Source organism: Apodemus sylvaticus, chromosome X, assembly GCF_947179515.1.
Source record: "Apodemus sylvaticus chromosome X, mApoSyl1.1, whole genome shotgun sequence".
Lineage (NCBI taxonomy): Eukaryota > Metazoa > Chordata > Mammalia > Rodentia > Muridae > Apodemus > Apodemus sylvaticus.
In genome coordinates this window covers 103,241,558-103,263,731 of record NC_067495.1, presented here as the reverse complement: position 1 = coordinate 103,263,731, position 22,174 = coordinate 103,241,558, and the positions used below count along the sequence as shown (strand labels likewise).

Below are 22,174 nucleotides of genomic sequence, written 5' to 3'. Positions count from 1 at the left end.
TGGAATAGATAATCTGTGAAGATGTGTATGTGTTACTGGTTTCCTAGAGCTGAAGGAGGATAATATGGAGAAAGAGGTAGTAACAGCTGATGGGCATGGAATGTCTTCAGTAGGTGATAAAAATGTTCTGCAATTAGAATATAATGATGATTGAAACGTATGAATATGGCAAAACCATTAAATTATAATTTTAAAATAACATATAATTTGAGTTCTACATAATGACAAGAAAATACACTATTTAAGCAAAAATAATATCAATGTCATGTGGATTTACAATATATGGAAAGTACAGTATATTAAAATAATCAACCAAACATCAAGATCAGAAAATTGAAAGTATACTAAACTGCAGTGTTCTTACATTTGTGAGATGGTATTATATGATGTGAAAATAAACTGTTGGAAGTTAAAGGTATATTTTATAGACTGTAGAACAGCCATGAGATTAACCAAAGAAAGGTAACTAATATGTTATGAAGATGATTAAATGGAATCAGAAAACATATTTAACACGAACCAAGGCACAAAACCCAAAAAATTCTAATTAGATCAATAGCAAAATTCATTAAGTCAGGTTTGGTGGCACATTGCTTCATTGCGAGTATTTAGGAAATTGAGCCAGCAAAATTGTTAGTTCAAGGCCAGCCTGGGCAACAAAGACAGAAGCTCTATAGTAATATTGCCTAGTTCTACAAATATGTATTTTTATCTATACACACTCTTGAGATAAGTACTTCAAGTATACAGAAGCAAGTGTTAAGTAAAATAATGGAAAAAAAGTCTCTTGATCATATTAACATAAAGGAAGCTGGACGACTATATTGCCATCAATGTATATTTTTGCAAAATATATTATAATACTATATAATATTAAGTTAATGAATTAATGAATTAAGTAATAAGCCTGACCAATACGGAAGTGGATAGTCACAACCAACCATTGAACTGAGCACAGGTACCCTGATGGATGAGTTAGGGGAAGGACTGAAGGAGTTGAGAGGGTTTACAACCCCATAGGAAGAACAACAATATCAATCAACTGGCATTCAGAGCTCCCAGGGGCTAAACCACCAACCAAAGAATATACATGGAGGGACCCACGGCTCCAGTGGCATATGTAGCAGAGAATGACGTTATCTGGTATCAATTGGTTCTGTGAGGCTCAGTGCCCCAGTGTAGGGGAATGCCAGGGCGGGGAAGCTGGAGTGGGTAGGCCTGTGGGGGAGCACCCTCATAGAAGCAGGGGGGAGGGAGGATGGGATAGGGGATTTACGGAGGAGGAGAAACTGGGAAGGGGGATAACATTTGCAATGTAAATAAATAAAATAACCAATGAAAACATATAAAAATAAATGTTTATTACGAAATATTAATTTTTGTTTACCACATCACCAATAGCCTCCTGAAAAGGAGATCATTTCATGAAAAAGACAAAATACTAAGACATACTTATGTACTTAGTAAAAAGGGTTTCAAAGTAGATGAAGCAAAACCAGATGGATCTGCAAAGAGAGAAGTCATAAGCTAACCACGGCTTTATTTTGATGTGGGTTCTCAGTTTATCTTTAACCCTTTTCTGTTTCTCTAATCTCATAAACTGCTATGTACTATTCGGTCCACTTGGCTTGTTCCGTTCACCTGAGTCCCAGTCTCATTTTCTGCTGAAGAGATCCAAATGAGGAAGTCAAGGTACAGGTGAGTTAGGTTTTAGGTAAGAAAGCAAAGTTGCTTCTCTATGTTTATGCTCTGTCAGTAAAATATAACGAACTGTCCACTTGCAAGTCAAGATTAGTTTCTGCTTTGTCAGTAGTGCTTGGTTTCAGAATTATTCAAGTGGTCCTTACCTGTGCTCTAGTAACACTGGAGATTTTGAAGGACAGAAAATTCAACCTCCCATAGCTTATATGTATTTGAGGGCCTCAAGGAAGCTACAAGGTGGAAGTCAAGGCAGACCCACAAAGTTTTCTTTGTCTATGGAGATAGAGTGGATGGACATCAATTTTCTCTGGTACAGTGGACTCATTAAAGCTCTCTATTTCCAAGGAGTAATTCAAAAGAGTCCCATGTGCTGGAATGGTGACTGAAAATATATTCATTCTTACTTGGGAACCAAGACTCCCAAAACATACTTTTCATAATTCAGAAAATCCCTGGAGTAGACCTTTATTAATTTCTACCACACTTGGAATTCTTGTGGTTTGCGTGTGTGTCTGTGTGTCTGTGTGTCTGTGTGTCTGCGTGTGTGTCTGTGTGGTGTTATGTTGGCAATAGATCCTGAAGTTGGGCATGTGCTAGACAAGAAGGATGCTATCCCTGGATTCTGAATTTTGTAAAATAGGCTAACTTTAGTGCAAAAGGGTGATAATTTCACTTTTAAGTGAAAATAAATTAGAAACTTGCCTTGGTTTGGGGGAGTTTAGTTAACTATTCCAAGGCTTATCTTATTTATGTACTTGTAGGTCAGAGGAAGCTCCATCACTTGACTACACCAGAGAGATATGGGAAGTGATAGCAAGTGAGAGATGGGAAGAATGAAACTTTAATAAGGACTTATAAACATTAAGTTCTGCTCTCCCTGCTGGCTGCTGAGTCCTTTTTGGAGAGCCCAAGCAACAGTGATAATATTGTGTCCAAGGAAGACACAAAACTTTGATATCTGGGCTTCCAGCTGTGTCTCATGGCAGAACTGGCATTAGCAAATGCCTTACGGACCGTGAGAAATGAACCAGAAAAACGATTTCGACTTAAAATGAAGTATGGTGTGTGTGTGTGTGTGTGTGTGTGTGTGTGTGTGTGTGTGTGTGTTGGTAGGTTCTGTGTCCCTAGTTGAAATTAGGAGCTAGTCTCAGACAACCTGTGGCTTCCAATTTCAGTCTTTTTTCCATCTATTTTTTTTTTTTTTACCAGTAGCATTTTCTCTGGCACACTAGATGGACATGAGGACAGCAGATTGGAAGAGCTTCTGGACACTTACATTAGACAGATGGTTTTGAAGCAAGAAAAGCAGGAGTAAAGTCCCCATTTCTCAGCTAATCGCATTTTTTGGTCATTTTCTTGGCTTGCCGGCATGTGGACCTGCCTAAATTGGTAGATTTTCTCTTGGAAATAGCACTATCGAGAGTTTCCTTTGAGGTGCTCTCAAAGATCAGAATCCTGTCTGCTAACAGGGCAAGTGAATTTTGCTTTGTTTTGTTTTGCATTTGGAGTAGGATCATCCAAGACAAATAGACAACAAAGAAAAGTCAAAGTACATTATTCAAAGATCCAATGTTTAGGAAAAGCAAATAATTTTGTACCACAATGAACACATTTTTTTCCAATTTCATCCTAAGAAATGTGTCCCAGTTTGCCAAGTCAGGGTTTAAATTAGGTGGTGGACTTATCTTTTCATTCAACTGTAAGATCCTTAATAATGCATATACATATTTTTATCAATTCATTCCAATTTACCATCAATAGGTACCATATTTACATTTTGGAAATGAATCAATGCTGTATTAAGCACATTTTCAATACCACTCAGACAATGCACTTATAATAATTAGATAAGAGTTAAATTAGAAAACTAGTAATTCATGAATCTATGGCTATAAGAATAGCATGAACCAACTTGTAGACACAACTAGATCACCAAGGATTATTAGAAGAAGATGACTGGAATGAGACAGGAGATAAGAAGAGGATGTCTCCCCAAGGGGCATCTGGACAGTCCATTCAGAGGCATAATACAACCTGAAGTGACCCCACAGAGAAGGAGCTGTGAAAATAATATCCTAATCCCACTCACCTGTCCCTTAGCTGTTCTGCTCGAGTATCCAGCTGATTGAGCTCAGAAGCAGAGGGCTTTGGAAATCCTCCTTATGCAAAAAGCAAGTGGGGGGTGGGGGTGGGGGGATGGGGGATGTGATGTGAATTGGAAGTAGTAAATAATGATAACAAGGATAACGGTAGCCTAGCAGCTACTTGCTTGTCTCTAGTTCTCTAGTTTCAGGTGTTTGGCAAGTTGTCTTCTCAGAGAGATGGAGAACTAAGATTCCTTTAATGGGATCTTGTCTGTTCTTATGTTAAGGACATGGCTGGCAAGCAAGCTTCTTCTGAATATCCACTGCTGGAAAATACCTGAGCTTGTACTAGAGTTAAGAAGAGATGGTAATCCAAGACTAGGTAGCATGACTATTTTACCTAGTACACATCCTGATGACCACATATCATCCGGTTAGGTTTATACTAGATTACTATCTGTTGTGGTATGTTACGGCTAACAAGCATCCAATGATCACTTGTTAGCACATACTTTGGAGGAAAGGTTAATCTAGATTCAAGTCCTTTGCTGTATCAATGTGTGAGCTTTTACTGCTACAGAAACCTTCAAACAAACAACACCCACAAAAGTACTGCACTTAAATCAACAACAGCAAGCGATTTTTAAAAACACTATTCCGTTTACTTTTGAAGCTGTTTAGAGGTGAATAGGGTTGAATAACCCAGCCTGAGAAAAAGGGATCCTCTGTCCACTAAAGCCAACTGAACTCCTTGCCAAACAAAAGCAGTTTCTTGTGTGTTGAGAGGCTGTTGAGAGGGTGAGGATGTTTTCTCAGAGCCAACTCCTGATCAGGCTAAGACTAGAATCTTAGACACTGAAGATGCCTTTTCATTTTGGATGTAGATACTGAGAAACTAGTCCATATTTAGAATTATTTTCTACTGATTTTTTTATGACAATGAAAGAGTACATGAAGCTTAAAACATGGGTTAAGATGGCAGAGATTCATACAAACCCATGGCCACCTTTAACAATGGGCTTAACTGCTCTTTAGACACGCGGGTGCATTTTCACAGGCAACAGTGCCACCTTGTGTTAACCTCTGTATAAACTGGTGACTAAACTTGGAGTGACTAGTTTGGTTTTCAATTAACCATGCTAATCGAAGCAAAGAACCTCATTGGCACCATAAAAACTGGAAAGTGGTTTTCAAATTTTGTTGGAAGGGGGACCTCTGTTGGAAGCGAAGAGTACTACTACACCATCATGGCAGGTCTGGTCAAGCTAAGAAAGGAAGACAACTTATACTCATTGTCTCTGACTATCCAGTCTTCCAAAAGTTAGAGATATCCATGGAACAATGATTCCTTTAGTAGTATAACATTTAGACTTGATCCTTATTGAACCATTAAATAAATTTCATAACTTTTAAACCCTATTTGCTACATAAACATGTTTTGTAGTAACAAGCCAAGTCAGCAGAGCAGCGTTTTCACTGTTGGCCCATGTTGGAAAACCATGAATGGTGGATGACTGTAATACATATCAAAGACACTTCCTAGATTCATAACAGTTTTTGAATAATCGCTGTCAAGGAACAGTAAACAACATCAGAGCTCTTTCCTGGAATGGTTTGTGTACTTAACCCAGCAGGGCTGGAGAAGAGAAGAGACGTTAGGAAACACAACTGGTATCTGTTCATGGTGCATATATGAGTGAAGACTATACTCCACATTTGTTCTCACACCTCAAGGAAAAACCTTCAAATGTATGCCATTTTGAAAATCATCTTGGGAGGGATATATGGGGTCCTGTAAGAATTACACATCAGTGTTTTCATGAAAAGATAAAATAAAACTAAAATAGTTCTTTATTGCTTAGATTGTAAAAATTACCACTATAATCTCTAAGCTTCAGACTATTCTTAAAAATTGTCTCAGTTGCTGTATTTTTTGCTATTCTACAAACTTTATTATGACAGCTTTAAAAGTCCTTTGATTTGTACCTAGTCAGTATTTGTTTTAGAGAGCTACATGTGGCTCATTCTTATTTATTAGGAATATTAGCTTACTAATTTAAGCACTATTAATGAATTCTTCCCTAAATACAAACTTGTTCTTTTATATCCACCAATACCATCTTATCAAAAATTTTGGTACTTCAAGAGCATCTTCTAGTAGTTTATTTTTCCCCATGGAAAAAAGTTTTCCTTGCTATATGGTTTTTGCATTATAATGATCAAGGACACAGGAAGCAATTGCCAGAGAAAGAAATATTTGATGTACCAATATAAGTGAACATGGTTTTATTCTTAGGCTAAAGAAAGAGACAATGAGCCATAATTATAACATATATCTTTAATTAGGTTGATACAGGTAAATTAAAAAAAACATTCAGTGAGAACATGACAGTTAAGGAAATAAGGTATTCTGTGACTATTCTTAATAAAATGTTTAAAATATAAAGGTTTTAAAAGTCCATTGACTTTTTCTAATTAAAGGAGAAGACTAAGCAAATACTGTCTTCTTACACAAATGAGCCCACCGGAGAATAATTCTTACATGAGAAGCACCAGGATAATAAGAACTGTTGATTAATTTGGCAATTTTTCTCAAAACTGTCAGGAATAAGCAAAACAAGATATAAAACAAGAGATTGCTCCATTGGATATGATAATTTCATAAGTTTAACATGAACTACTAAAATTCTGATCAAGTTACTTAAATGATTGTTTTTTTTTTAAGTCAGATAAGAATTTAGGGGATAAAATTTCCAATTAATTTGCTTTCAGTAATAACTCGATGAAAGGATAAATTCTCTCACATGTATATCTTGCTGTCTACAGAGTAAGATTTTCTAGGTTTTCAGTAAAGAAGGATTTATATCAGATCACATCTAAACGGCTCAACATTTTGAGCTAAGAGGTTGTTTACAGAATATACACATTTCTTTTACTTACAGAACAAAATAAGACTAACACTCTTTTATTAAAATCCTGGGGTACATTAGGATTAGTAGCACCATGAAAAAGAATACTTCCTCAAACCACAGTCAGTAATTTTACTCAGTACGATTCTTCTCTTCATTCATTTTTAAATGTGCCATTTTAATAACTAGACAAAATATATGAACTTTGTCTTACAATCCGTGAAGGAATTTATTCTGGACCCCCAGAAGTATAGTCACTTCCCTGCTTCTTTCATAAGGAAGAATGGAGACCTTGCTCTGGCACATTGCTGAGGTACATCTGAATCTTCATGGTTACTAGTCAGCATGTTCTCTTTGTCATAGAGGATATTAGCACCATTGATGGTAGCAGTGGTAAAGTTGGGGAGAGTGCGTGAGACATTGCATCCTGGGAATCACATATAATAGTTTTTTATATATATATATATATAATCACATTAAAAAACACAAGGAATTCTTCAACATGTTATGTCCTCTTCATGCATACTTGACATCGGCTAATTCGAGTCCTCAAGTCTCCTGCTTTCAGTGTCTCTGACTGAGGTTTACTAGGAAATAAAAAAAAAATCAGGCTTGCGTTTCTAATTTCAATTCTATACACTTTTGCTACTTAAATTCTATTATAGGGATGAATTCACATTTAGACATTCTCTTTCTGTTAAGCAGCTTTACCAGGGACTTAAGAGTGTGTTTTCTCTTTTAAAAAAGTCTGTCTGTCTGTCTGTCAGTATGTACAAGCATACCTGCCACAGCATGTATGTAAAGGTCAGAATGAGTTGTAGAAGTTGCTCCCTTCCTTGTATTGTGTGGGTCCAGGGCACAAAACTAAGTGTGGCTTAGAGTCAAGGGTCTTAACCTACTGAGCCATCATGTTGGCCCTTAATCACTTAATATACATTGATTGCTGTGGCTTAATATCTGCTACTGATCACAGGTATGCAACAAAAATTTTGTTGGCTGACATTCATTGCATAAAGTGATGGGTTCCATAATGAAAATTTACCATATACTTTCATCCCCCATTCTCTTCCCTTGCTCTCTATCATTCCCATAGTCCCTTTCCTTTCCCCAGACAATCTTGTTTCCACTTCATTTCATTTGTGTACATGTGTGTATGTATAGACATGCATGTGTGTGCACGTGCATGTGTGTGTGTGTGTGTGTGTGTGTGTGTAAAATCCAGAATCCAGGTGTGAGAGAGGAAATATGGATATTTATCTAAGTGTGGCTTATTTTGAATATCATGTTTTTTTGCTTTCATATATAATTTAATTCTTTATGGCAGAATAATACTCCACAATATAAAAGAAACTTTACTAAAGCTCAAAAGACACATTGAACCCCACACAGTAATAGTGGGAGACTTTAACACCCCACTTTCACCAATGGACAGGTCATTGAAAAAGAAACTAAACAGAGACACAATGAAACTAATAGAGAATATGAACCAAATGGATTTAACAAATATCTACAGAATATTTCATCCTAAAACAAAAGAATACAACTTCTTATTAGCACCTCATGGTACCTTTCCCAAAATAGACTATATAATTAGTCACAAACAACCCTCAGCCAATACAAGAAGATTGAAATAATACCAGGCATCCTATCAGATCAGTGTAGCCTAAGGCTGGTCTTCAATAATAGCAAAAACAAGAGAAAGCCCACATACACATGGAAAATGAACAACTCTCTACTCAACGATAACTTGGTCAGGGAAGAAATAAAGAAATTAAGGACTTCTTGGAATTTAATGAAAATGCTGACACATCATACCCAAACTTATGGGACACAATGAGCAGTGCTAAGAAGAAAGTTCATAGCACTAAGTGCCTTGGAAAAGAAACTGGAGAGATCTTACACTAACAACAGCACACCTGAGAACTCTAGAACAAAAAGAAGCAAACTCACCCAAGAGTAGATGGCAGGAAATAAACTTAGGGCAGAAATCAACCAAATATAAATAAAGAGAACACTATTATTGTGTGGGGTTCAATAGGTCCCAAGGCCTGACACTATTGCTGAGGCTATGGAACACTCACAAAAAGGGACCTAGCATGACAGCACTCCAGAAGAACTAACAAGCAGCAGAAAGAGTCGGTTGAAGACATTTGCACCCAACCAATGGACAGAAGCAGCTGACCCCTGTGGTTGAATTAGGGAAAGGCTGGAAGAAACTGAGGAGGGTGATCCTCTAGGAGGCCCAGCGGTCTCAATTAATCTGGACCTCTGGGATCTCTCAAACACTGGACCACTACCCAGACAGCATACACCAGCTGATATGAGACACCCCAACACACATACAGCAGAAGACTGCCAGGTTTGGGTTCAGTAAGAGAAGATGTACCTAACCCTCAAGAGAGGCCCCATGGAGTTTAGAGGTCTGGTTGGGTGGGGGTTGGAGGATGGGGACATCCTCATGGAGATAGTGGGTTGGGAGGAGGTATGGGATGTGGAACAGTCAGAGGGTGGATGGGGGTGTGGAGAATAAAATCTGGAATGCAAATAAAGAAATAAAGGTTTTAAAAATGAAGAAAGAGGCAACTCATAAAAATAAAGACAAACATCAAAAGATTGAAATATTCAGAGATATGTTATTTAATTCCTCAACGACTCAGATGAAGTGCCCGAAAACATTTACAGAAACTATGTGTTGTAAGTTACATTATAGTTTAAGTTCTTGAGATAATATCACTGTAGTAGACTAACTCCTGACTTTTTGATATTGAAAGGTTGATACTAAGTCACCTATAAACACACTTACAAGACAAAGTAAAGTTTGTTTCTTTTTCTTATTAGAGATTTTCTTTATTTTCATTTCAGATGTTATCCCTTTTCCTGTTTTCCCCTCCGAAACCCCCTTTCCCATCCCCTCTCCCTCCCCTTGCTCCCCCACCCTCCCACTCCCGCTTCCCTGTCCTGGCATTCCCCTAAACTGGGGCATCAAGCCTTCTCAGAACCAAGGGCCTCTCCTCTCATTGATGCCCAACAAGGCCATCCTCTAATACATAGGTGGCTGGAGCCATGGGTTCCTCCAGGTGTACTCTTTGGTTGGTGGTTTAGTCCCTGGGAGCTCTGGGGGTACTGGTTGGTTCATATTGTTGTTCTTCCTATGGGGCTGCAAACCCCTTCAGCTCCTTCAGTTCTTTCTCTAGCTACTGCATTGGGGAGCCTTGCTCAGTCCAGTGGTTGGCTGTGGGCATCCCCCTCTGTATTTGTCAGGTACTGTCAGAGCCTCTCAGGAGACAGCTATATCAGGCTCCTGTCAGCAAGCACTTGTTAGCATCCACAATAGTGTCTGGGTTTGGTGACTGTATATGGGATGGATCCCCAGGTGGGGCAGTCTCTGGATGGTCTTTCCTTAAGTCTCTGCTCCACACTTTGTCTCTATATATCCACCCATGGGTGTTTTGTTCCCCCATCTATATTACAAGTTATTTATATGTGGAGAACAAGCTAAGACTAAACAACTTGGTCCAACAAATTCCTAAAATTTACTAGGGGTCAACAACCCATTAATAGACTCTCTTTTCCTTAGTATCATGAAGGAAGCTTTAGGCCTAAACTAAAACCATAAACAACTTACCTGAACATGTCTGACATATCAACAGTGGCCAGCCAAAAGCTGTAAGAATTGGCATAGTAATTGCATGTCCCTCGCCCATGACATTCGATGAAGGGAGCTGAACGAAATTCTTCCAAACAGGATCCAGGAGAGGCTAAGGTTTGGCCAGAGCCTTCTGCTCCTGCACTCGTATGCTAAAAAAGACAAGGAAAATGTTCTACAACATATATATTATATAATATTTTAATGATTGTACTGGCTGGTTTTGTGTGTCAAATTGACACAGGCTGGAGTTATCACAGAGAAAGGAGCTTCAGTTGGGGAAGTGCCTCCATGAGATCCATCTGTGGGGCATTTTCTCAATTAGTGATCAAGTGGGGAGGGCCCCTTGTGGGTGGTGCCACCTCTGGGCTGGTGCTCTTGGGCTATATTAGAGAGCAGGCTGAGCAAGCCAGGGGAAGCAAGCCAGTAAGAAACATCCCTCCATGGCCTCTGCATCAGCTCCTGCTTCCTGACCTGCTTGGGTTCCAGTCCTGACTTCCTTTAGTGATGAACTGCAATGTGGAAGTGTAAGCTCAATAAACCCTTTCCTCCCCAACTTGCTTCTTGTTCATGATGTTTGTGCAGGAACCCTCACTAAGACAGTGATTATTCAATAATATATACCTAACATGGCCACAAATTAGAATGCAATGAATGCGACTTCGAGTAAAGGTAAGAGTACAGTGTCCATGTTAAAAGCAGTGAGCAAAAGCAATAGTCATATTATAAAATTGACTCTAGAAAATGTGGGTGGGAGAACACTGTGCTTGGACAGAAGTTACTTAAGATTCAAGCTGATTACTACGCAAGTGACAGTGATGGTTCAAGTTGGGAGAAATGTACTTGTATGGAAGGTTAGCTGTGACAAGAAATGCAAGGATGCATGTTCCATACCATCATGAAGGAATAGCCAATCCATAGAGAGTCCCACCCGTGAGGGCAGTGTGGAATCTGAATAGTCTGGCTGTGAACTGCGATCACCACAGCTGGAGCCTCACATACTGCACATCTGGTAACAGAAAGGGAAAGAGAATATGAGTTACAGAGGGAGGGTGTAGGAAACAATTGTTCTTCTTCAGAAGCCTTCCTATTATGGAGGCCTTTAACAACTGTCCTCGATGATGAGAAAAGGAGAAAAATGCACTTTGAGAATCATTTTTGTTTGCATAAAAATTCTCTTCCCTTATGTGTAATGCATTTATAAGCAAAAACTGTAGGCTTTCAACACATGGTAGAATTACAGCTATTGCATTTTCATTTTCCATTGTGATATAAATTTGAATTCATACTTGCTGTAGTCAATGTGGTAATTGATGTAGGAGTTTGGCCTACTGTGTTCTACATACTTGCTGTCAAAGGGCCCAGCTGGAGATAGACACGTAGTAATGCTATTATTGTGTTAAGGACAATGTCTAGTCAACTGGAAAAGACAAAAAGCAGATATTTTCTCAACATCCACCAATTTTTCTTCATCCAAAGACATTTATTAACCATTTGGCCATATTTGGGTAAGCACAACAAACCAAGAATAGCTGGAGATGTGGTTGAAAGCGACAAAGTAAGTAAAAATGGCCACAGAATAAATGTTGATAAATATATAAAAATTTTAGTAAAGAACATGAGGGAAAAAACTTGAAATATGATGGAGGTCATAACAAAATTTGTCTACATAATTCATTCTCTATTATGGAAACTCTAATTCATAAAGTTGATACTAAAAATAATCTTCCCCGCAAACTTTCATGCTATATGTGTTTTACACACACATACACACACACACACACAGAGAAAGAGAGAGAGAGAGAGAGAGAGAGAGAGAGAGAGACAGAGAGAGAGAGAGAGAGACAGAGAGAGAGACAGAGAGAGAGACACAGAGAGAGAGAGAGAGTTAGGTAACTAGTTATGTTACAAAGGAAAAAATAAGGAAATAATCATTTTTTAAGCCAAACTAGGTTACATCTTTTTATTTAATGGCAAAGAAATTGGACTTAGTAATGAATGATTCATTGCTTGTAGTTACTAGAACTACATTCATTGATCACATCAGGATCACAATGAAAATAACACTAATATTCTCAAGTGATTGTTTCAATATTGAAAATACCAGGAAATCTCTGTTGATGGTACCAACCTCTATTTGTTGTTTTAAAAGCATGCCAAAACTCATCTATTACTTCAACTCCCAATTTAACTGTGATACATGTCTAACATTGTGCGATCTAATTCAGCTCCATTAGGACCACAACAATACTATTAGTCCTACCTGAGGTCTGTCACTATGCAATTCAAGTACATTGGTAGTTCCTTAATCTCCCTTGAACTTTATCTCAAATATTGGTTGATGGCTTGTAGGGCTACTCATTATAATATACCAAATAGATTTTGCAAGTTATAATTTGACAGGCAAAGCTTTCTACTATCTGTGCTTAACCTAACTTTCTAACCTTTTCTCCTATGAAAACTTTAAATACAGATACATTCATCTACTACCATTCTCATTTTCTCTCCTTAGTATGATTTTCCCTTTGTAATTGTATGTGTATCTAGTTGTTTTCCAATCTACCAAAGACAGACCAGTTTCAAACACATTTCTTTTTGACACATATCTTCAGATTTCTTTGGTTACAATTAAACATCCTTTCTCCTATACTTTTTCCATTTTTTTTCAGTTTGATCTTTTGTAGTACTTAGCCTAAGATAGATGCATCCCAAATTAGTAAGAACCAGTACAAATATACACAGGTATATTTGCATAATAACTAGACTGAGTTCTCTTTATATTAAAGTGATTTGCATGGGACTTAGTCAAAAGTTGATTTCTAAGAAATGCAGTTCAAAGTTAACATTGGAATGAATATTAAAAATCATTCTTGTATACTTAACTTGGGATGGGTATCATTGATTATCCATTTTACACTGATTTCTTACTAGCTAAACTAAGGGGGAACTGGTAAATGTCAAAGCTAAACCAGTGCCTCACCGACTAATGAATGGCTGGATGCTTTGGCCCTTCAGGGGTTCCATGTTCATTGGCATGGGCTCTGGGGTGGAAAGCCAGTAAGAATAGTCATTTCTTGAAGCAAAGTTACAGACGTTGTTAATGTTGCAGAACATGAAAGGCATGGTACTGAAGCGACGAAGGCAGCTGCCAGCCGTCCCTATGAAGAGTTGAAAAGAAAAAGATGAAGGACTGCATTATGATGTTTAGTTTATCCTAAAGCCATAAAATAAAATAGTTCACAATGAAACTGGTGCACATTTTTCAGATTACAAACACAATAATTTTTAACCCTAGGATTCACTCATTTTATCATTTATAAAATCAAGATGCATTTTACAATGAATGCAGATTTTGTTATGGTTTTTTATACATGCCCCAGTGTTCTTTTAATTGGTTATGGATCTTATATACAATGGTGCCTATTGATGAAAATTTATGCATTTTTTTAGTACAAATAAAGGACACACAAAGTCTTTGTAGAATCTACCTATGTCTTGTTCCATGATGTCCCCCTTTCTAAGCTATGTTCAATATGTTATCTTGTGTGGGCTAGCAATCTCAAGTGTATAAATAATATTAATAAAAATGCTAACCAACTACAGACAGGTTTAGAGATAAACCAAAAGGTAAATATATATAAAAGAAGAAGGAAAAACTGCTGGAAGAACAAAGGAAAGGAAAGTCAAGATTAAATTGTTTAATGTAGATTCCCAACCTCCGTGGATTGAGACATCCCTCATTATTATATCCCTCATATTACAAAGTTAGTAAAGCACATCTCTAGATGTGCCTGTGGAAATGTTAAGGAAAGTCCATCCTGAATATGGATATCATCCAACAGGTTGGAGATGAAGAAGGATTAAAAAGAGAAAGATAAAAAAGAAAGTCTACCAGTATAGGTTTTCAATTCTCTACCTTCTGATAACCAGGAAATGAATATGTCTGTTTTTTTCATACCCTTCTCCCATGATGTTTTGCCTCATCAAGGCCAGGAGACTGTGAAGCCACCAGACCATGGAATGAAATTTTTGACACTATGGTATAAAATAAATCCTTTATTTTTTTTAATTGTTTTTCTCAGGCATTTTCCACAGTAATAGAACAGCCTAAATAAGCTATTTTATCTTTTTGAGATAAAAATTTAATTAACTTTAAAGGTTTCCATAGCAATATGACTTTATATGTTAAACATTGTGCTTTGACTTGTCCTCATTACAATTACTCACTCACAAATGACATAATATACGTTTTAAATTACTAAACATAGAATACATTAATTTTTTGTTAGAAATATTTTTTCAATTTTGTTTTGCTTTTTTTGTAGTGTTAGGGTTTTTTTAATAGTTACATTCTTTTTTTAAAGATTTATGATTTATTTATTATGTGTAATAAATGTTCAGACACACCAGTAGAGGGCTTCAGTTCTCATTACAGCTGGTTGTGAGCCACAGTGTAGTTGCTGGGAATTGAACTCAGGACCTCTGCAAGAGCAGTCAGTATCTTAACCACTGATCCATCTCTCCAACCCCCAGTGTTAGAGTTTAAAACCAGGTCTAGGACTAGCTACTTAAGAACTCTGTTACTGAGCTATATTTCCAGTGCTACCCAAATATATTTATTTTAATTTTAATTTTAAAGATTTTATTTTTAATTAAGTGTGTGTGTGTGTGTGTGTGTGTGTGTATACATGTAAGTGAAGTACTCTCAGAGGAAGGCAGATACCCTGTAGTTGGAATTACAGGTAGTTGTGAAGAGTCCAACCTGTGTGTGCTAGGAACCAAATTTGGATCTTCTGCAAGAGCAGTACACATGGTTAACTATTGAGCCATGTCTCCAGATCCTCTAAAACTATGTCTTAATGAGCTTAAACAGTCCTTTTGAATGTGAATTCTTCCATAAAATAAAAGAGGACTGATGTGTGGAAAAGGTAACTACCTCAAATACAGGTCAACTGTAGGAGAAAGTAAACACGGGAAATGAGGATTTGAAAATTGAGTGTATACTTATGTGTCTGAAGGGACATATTTTTCTCAAACTGAGGACTGATAACAATCAGAAACATTTGGAAATTATAGGTCTGTATAATGGTTTAGTTGTACAAGGTTTTCCTCACATGCTTGAGATATTTGTTTTAATCCCCAGCACTGAATATCTTCCCCCAAATATTTGGAATTAGAATGTGATGGATTTGGGAAAGGCCTAGGGATCTTTGCAAAGGTTCTCAGCTTGAAAGTCATTGATTTAGTTGAAAAAATAACCCAACATACAAAATTGGCTGAAAGAAAAATAATTGACTCAAGGTCACATGAAAGGGAATGGCAGCATTGTGCAACTTAAACATGGACAGACTTAGGATTTTGTGGTATACAAGCACACAGGAGCAGGAGTAGCCATTGATTCCTGTAACACAGTCCTTTTGTGACAAGAGGTTCCTTGGAGACCACTGTAAAGACAACCTTGATGAGTGTGCCAGTCAGTCACGTCTATGTGTGGAGGTCTATGTGTGGATGGAGGAAACAACTACTTATATGACTGCACGGGTAGTGGGTTCACAGGGACACACTGTGAGACTGTGATGACTCTTTATGGGTCAAAGCTTTGTCACAAATGCAACATGTGAAGACACTGTTGACAGCTATATTTGTCACTGCTGGCCTGGATACACAGGCGCCCTGTGTGAAATAGACATAAATGAATGCAGTAGCAATCCCTGACAATTTGGGGGAGGAATGTGCCTTTAGAGGATCAATAAGGACACATTATAGCCCTGCCTTCCTCCTTCTGCTACCTTGGAGTTCCAGCTATGTTTATATCTGTCAGCACAGATGGATAAAGAGGAGCATAGCAGAACTGTCCTCTGAGTGGCTCCACCCAGGAGCTGACTGAAACAAATGCAGAGACCCACAGACAAATATTGGACAGAGCACACAGAATCTTGTGGAAGAGTTGAGGAAAGAATTGAGGAACCCAGATGGGAAAGGGACTCCACAAGAAGACAAACAGAGTGAACTAACATGGACCCCTGGGGGATCCCAGAGACTGAACTAACCACCAACCAAAGAACATATAAGGGCTAGCTAGACCTAGGCCCCTGCACATATGTGGCAGATGTGCATCTTAGTCTTCATGCAGGTCCACCAACAACTGGAGCAGGGGATTATCCTAAGTCTGTTGCTTGCCTGTGGCTCCTGTTCCCTTGTCTGTCCTCAGTGGAAGAGGATTTACCTCGTTCTACAGTGACGTGAGGTGCCAGGGTGGGTTGGTACCCAGGGGGCACTCCCCCTTCTTAGAGGTGAAGTAGAGGGAAATATAGGGGGAGGGGCTGTATGAGGGAGAACTGAGAGGAGGGGGTGGCTTCAATCAGGATGTAAAGTGAGTAAATAAACAAAGTAATGGGAAAAAGAATTCCCATGGTTTGTGTTCAAGTCCTAACGATATAATTTATTACTTGTGTGTCTTTAATTAAGTGATTTACCCTATTAGCCAATTTCTGTGTTTATACATTTTTGGAAAAATGTTTGTCTTCTACCTTTGTTGTTCTTATGAAATTAGACAAAGGGTTTGATAGTTTTATGTATATGATACAGTAACTTTTTAAAAAAGCCAATCTATTGTCCAATTATTTCACTCTGTTTGTCCTGGTCTCATAAAATGAAGGAAAATGTGCATAAGAGAAAGTCCCATAATGATAAAACTATGGTGTTTAAACAAATATGTGCTATTGGGTGCCCATAATAATATGGGATCACTATTACAGTCTCAAAAATTTTAAACCATGATACCATGCACTTCCCATATCCCAAATAACAAGGCCTTAAAAGATTATTGGTTTTCAATATTTCTTTTCTCCCTCTCAGACAGAAATTCCAAAATTCAATTTGTCTCCTCCAGAGAAGATCACACCAATTGGTTATCTAATACGGAAAGGTCAGCACTGAAAACATGTATATACAGTACTTTATATGGAATGAACATATATATATATGGTGTTATGGTGTGTGCATGTGTGTGCCATGACTTTAAAAGAAAGTAAGGTGGATTACAAAGATGAATTTGGAAGGGGAAAAGGGCATACAGAACTATGCAATTGTATTATAATCACAAAAAAATACAAAAACATATTGCAGTCCTTCTACCAATCTATACCAGAAAATATTCCATCAGGTAATGTTTAACATCAAAGATATTCTTGTTTATCTTTGTTCATTCATTAACATAATGTAAACCTTAGCAAAGTCCTCTCAATACAGACCACTCTTGGATATTTAAACTACTTTTCCAGACTTTTTCTGTTCCAAGCCTAAAGAGTATCTAGGTACCAAGGTACCAAGTCTGAGAAGACTCTAATTGACCAAAAACATACATTTTGGAAAGTTATAAAATAATACTTAATGGATCCTATTTTCTATATGTATTATATGTTAAGATGTTATAGTGATCAAAAATTCTAATGAATTGCATTTATCTTTATGTTAGATAAATATGTTAATCATATTTAATTAGTTTTTATTCATTATTTTACATGTAATGACATTCTCCCTGCATGTATGTACTATGTGCACGCAGTGTTTACTGAGGTCCAAATGGGGCACTAGATCCCCTGGAACTGGGATTATACATGGTTGTGAGCTGTCATGTGGGTACTGAGAATTGGATCCTGGCCTTCTGGAGAAGCAATGAGTGCTCTTAACTGCTGAACTATCTCTACAGTTCTGAAATTTCATGTTTAAACCTTTGACTATAAACACAAATTTGACTTTTTCAGTGAAGACAGGATAGATAAAGGAGAGAGCAAGATTATAGAAAACTACTGAGTTATTTTTAATGTAACATTTCAAGTTATCTAAACATGACTTTAAAAAAAGTTGTCTATTTAAGATTAGGAAAAGAAGCTATAAAGAAGCAATAAAGAAAAAATATAATGAAGGAATGATGAAAAGGAGAAAAGGAAATCAAAAGAGCATAACAAATACAGAGGAAGGGAGAAACGTAAAACCGATTCTTATTTTACTCAGTTTCATTGAATGATCTATAAACCTTGACTTCCATGCAAATGAGGGAGAATGAACTACCAGGTGTGGACAAGCACTCTTTCTTTCTTTCTTTCTTTCTTTCTTTCTTTCTTTCTTTCTTTCTTTCTTTCTTTCTTTCTTTCTTTCTTTCTTTCTTTTTTTTTGTTTTTTTTTGTTTGTTTGTTTTTTTGTTTTTCGAGACAGGGTTTCTCTGTGTAGCCCTGGCTGTCCTGGAACTCACTCTGTAGACCAGGCTGGCCTAGAACTCAGCCTGCCTCTGCCTCCCCAGTGCTGGGATTAAAGGTGTGCACCACCATCACCTGACATGGACAAGCACTCTTAAAACAGAATAAGCAGCAGACACTTGTGAAGCTCTGCTGCTCAGAACTATTCTCATAGACCATAAGACCTTAGGAGGCGTCTAACCATAGATATCCCAGAAGTTGAGAGCCTAGAACTATCTTCTCAAACATTTTCATGGATGTAAATTGGAGGGTAGGTTTTAATATCAACAGCCTTAGATAAAACGATCAGACCTTATCAACCAATGTTTAAACTGCAAAAAAGAAATCATGGGAATGGAGAGGTTCTTGATAGTCATCAGTGCAGCCTCATGCTATTGACTAAATATAGAGAAGACATGTGGGGATGCATTGAATAGCTCATAATAAGAATCTGTCATCCATAAATTACAAACACTGCATAATCAAGCAGCTGCTATACTATAGAGTGCCCTGGACAACTGCTTCATTACTAAACTAAGTAAAAGGAAACATGCCTTTGAAGTCATCCTGCTTTAAACCAAGAAATAAAAGGTACCTTGTACTAGCTACAATGCTTTTAAGGTTTTTAATTTGAAGTCAAAATTATTCATTTGAAATTGATAGTGAATGTAATTAGTTCTCTCTGACATACTCTTCAATTTGAAGGCCCCAAAGAATAGAGCTGAATATTTTGATATTGTCCAAGGTCACTTTAAACCTTCAGAAGATTTTTGAAATAAATACAAAATGCATAGAAAGAAGTCAGATGCCAATTATCTTACCCAAGTCTTGACCATGGGCTCTTTTATTTCCTTGTACATACAGGAGAGAAAAGCCATCATAGATATGGACTGTTCCCTGTGGGCACTGTGGGGCATCTGTTGTTTGACTGTGACGTGTGATGAGGAATCCATGGGCAACAGAGGTGGTTCCAGGGGGACCTGGAGGTCCTTGCAATCCATCTGGTCCTGGCGGACCATCCAATCCACGGGCACCTATTTGTATGAAATCATTGGTATACAAGATTAAGTAAGGTCTGAGCCACTATTGTGCCTATTAGCAAAGCATAGTAATTAGTTACCTTATTCAAGTTTTATGTGGTGTCTATAAAAGCATTGTCAGGTATAATAGGTATAGAGACAAATGAGATTATTTTCTTTTCTTTCAAAGAGATTTAAATGCATTTATTCCCTCCTGGCATAGGCTGAAGACATTAAGCACTAAAGTTCTTGAACAGAATTATAGGTAGGAAGCCAGCATGTTATCTATTCTCTTGCTATACTAAAGGAGTTTGAATCTTCTGACCAAATTTCACCAGCTGCTTTGTTTAACCACAGGAAAAGAAGGGCATGGTTTCCATAGCACCTCCAGATTTACTGCTAAAAATGTTTTCTTTAATACAACTGGAGAATTTTTCTGAAGGATACTTGCTTAGAAAATATATAACATATTCTTTTAAAGCCTTCAAAATGCATCTATTTTTTTTAAAAAAGATTTATTTTATGTATGTGAGTACACAGAAGCTGTCTTCAGACACACCAGAAGAGGGCATCTGATCCCATGACAGATGGTTGTGAGCTACCATGTGGTTGTTGGGAATTGAACTCAGGACCTCTGGAAGAGCAGTCAGGGCTCTTAACTGTTGAGCCATCTCCACAGCATCCAAAATGCATCATTTTAATATGCCACTGGTGGTTCTCCTTATACCCAGGGCTTTAACTATTGTGTGTATGCTAATTCTTGCTTTTAGTATGCTTCATAGCAATACCTGTGATAAAGATGTCACTAATTTGTTCATTCTCTGGAAACACTAAGATACTGAATTGGCAGTGTTGGCTCTAAGAGGATCCTTATTTTTTACTACATTGTTTTGTCACCAAAGATACTTTCTTTCTAATACATATGCTTTATGTTTATATTACTCTGCTTTATAACTATATTTCCCAGAGTTACTAACATATTAACAATTTATTATGTTTATAATCTTTTTTTATTTTTTAAGACAGGGATTATTTCCATAACACTGGTTGTCCTGAAACTCACTCTGTAGACTAGGATGGCCTTGAACTCACAGAGATCTACCTGCCTCTGCCTCCCAAGAGCTAGGACTAAGAACCTGTACCACCATCACCTGGCTTTTATTTTAGCAATCATATTAATGGTTTTTTTTATAAGTTTAATAAAATTTGCTTTGGGATTAGGTTGACTTGTGATAGAAATGTAAGAAAGTGATTCTCAGTAGTTAGGAGGCCAAAAAAAGAGGATTGCCATGGGGCTATCCCAGGCTACACTGTAAAGACTGGGCCAACCATGGTTATATTGTAACACATTGAGTTAAAAAAAAACCCAAGAAGATGAAATACATTTAGCAGAAACAAAAGTTAATATTATAAAAGGATATATTAATGGCTGACTTTGAAAATCTGTATAACAATATATTTTCTCAGCAGAAGATTTTACTACAATCTTCAAAATTTTATGGTGATAATTTAAACATTTCATCTATATTTACTACATTGTATGGGGAAATTGTTTTCTATAATATTACAAAATTAAGAAAGATTAACAAATTGTTCTAAGGTAGTTAATTAATTTAAATAAATACACTGAAAATTAATTGAGTAGAGCGGGGGGAAGTGTCTCAATAGTAGCCTGTCCCCCACACTTAGTCCCTAGGTTTAAGCCTACTAAAATAAAATAAAACAAAATAGTTGAAAAGTAATTATATTGAATACATAGAAGGATATCTTGAATTTCTAATGCATTATATAAAACAAAATGCAACATATTTATGCTTGTCTGGTATAGCATATTTCTTTGGATGTATCTTCCAATTTTTCCCAGCTCTGGATTTGACAGCTATTCATGCTTTCTCCGTAAGTAGTTGTCAGAGCTCCAGTACAGCCTTATATCCAAAGGCGTTGAAAGCATAAGTACCGTAGCAAACATCACTGTTTTAGTCATTTTACCTGGCTGTCCTGGCAGACCTGGGTCTCCTTTGCGCCCACCTGCACCGTCAAAACCTGGGAGTCCATTGCGTCCTGGGTCTCCTGGAGGGCCAATTGGACCTACAAGAAAAGAAATAGATTTTCACACAAATTTAAATTATCTTGCCCAGAGGAGAAATCTGGTTGGGCCTAAATTATTTTAACATTTTTAAGAAAAAAGGAAGTGGGATCTGTGGTAGCCTCTTAGTCCTTGTAAGAACTGTCATTATGAGAGACTAACTGCTTGCATGTAAAAAAGGGAATCAAGGGAATGTTCTCAAATACATGGGCCTTAAACAATGATCTACAAAGGTACCTGGTAGGCCTTGAGGGCCTGGAAGTCCTGGTAGACCTTTTAATCCAGGTTGTCCAGGAATCCCTGGAGGTCCAGGATCTCCTTTGATTACAATACTCTGTCCTGAAGGACCAGGCAACCCAGGAGGACCTAATAAGCAAAACGCATAAAAGTAAAGTTGGTGGAGAGAAAATGTCTGGAGAAACAGATGCCAAATTGGCCTATGATCAGAAGATGCATCTGCATGACATAAATAAATAAATGAAATAAAACAAA

General features: G+C 37.3%; 1 protein-coding gene across 1 annotated transcript in view; it reads right to left on the bottom strand.

Annotated features, from left to right (window-relative positions):
* Nucleotides 1-7,152: 7,152 nt before the first annotated feature.
* Nucleotides 7,153-22,174, bottom strand: part of Col4a5 (collagen type IV alpha 5 chain) — a 222,209-nt gene continuing 207,187 nt past the window's right edge. Inside the window, exons 47-53 of the mRNA XM_052171348.1 lie at nt 21,920-22,048; nt 21,586-21,684; nt 19,399-19,611; nt 13,321-13,498; nt 11,235-11,349; nt 10,320-10,492; nt 7,153-7,281 (exon numbers count right to left, since the gene is read on the bottom strand). Coding sequence (XP_052027308.1) covers nt 7,200-7,281; nt 10,320-10,492; nt 11,235-11,349; nt 13,321-13,498; nt 19,399-19,611; nt 21,586-21,684; nt 21,920-22,048 — 989 coding nt within the window. The 3' untranslated portion in view covers nt 7,153-7,199. The remainder of the gene's footprint in view (nt 7,282-10,319; nt 10,493-11,234; nt 11,350-13,320; nt 13,499-19,398; nt 19,612-21,585; nt 21,685-21,919; nt 22,049-22,174) is intronic.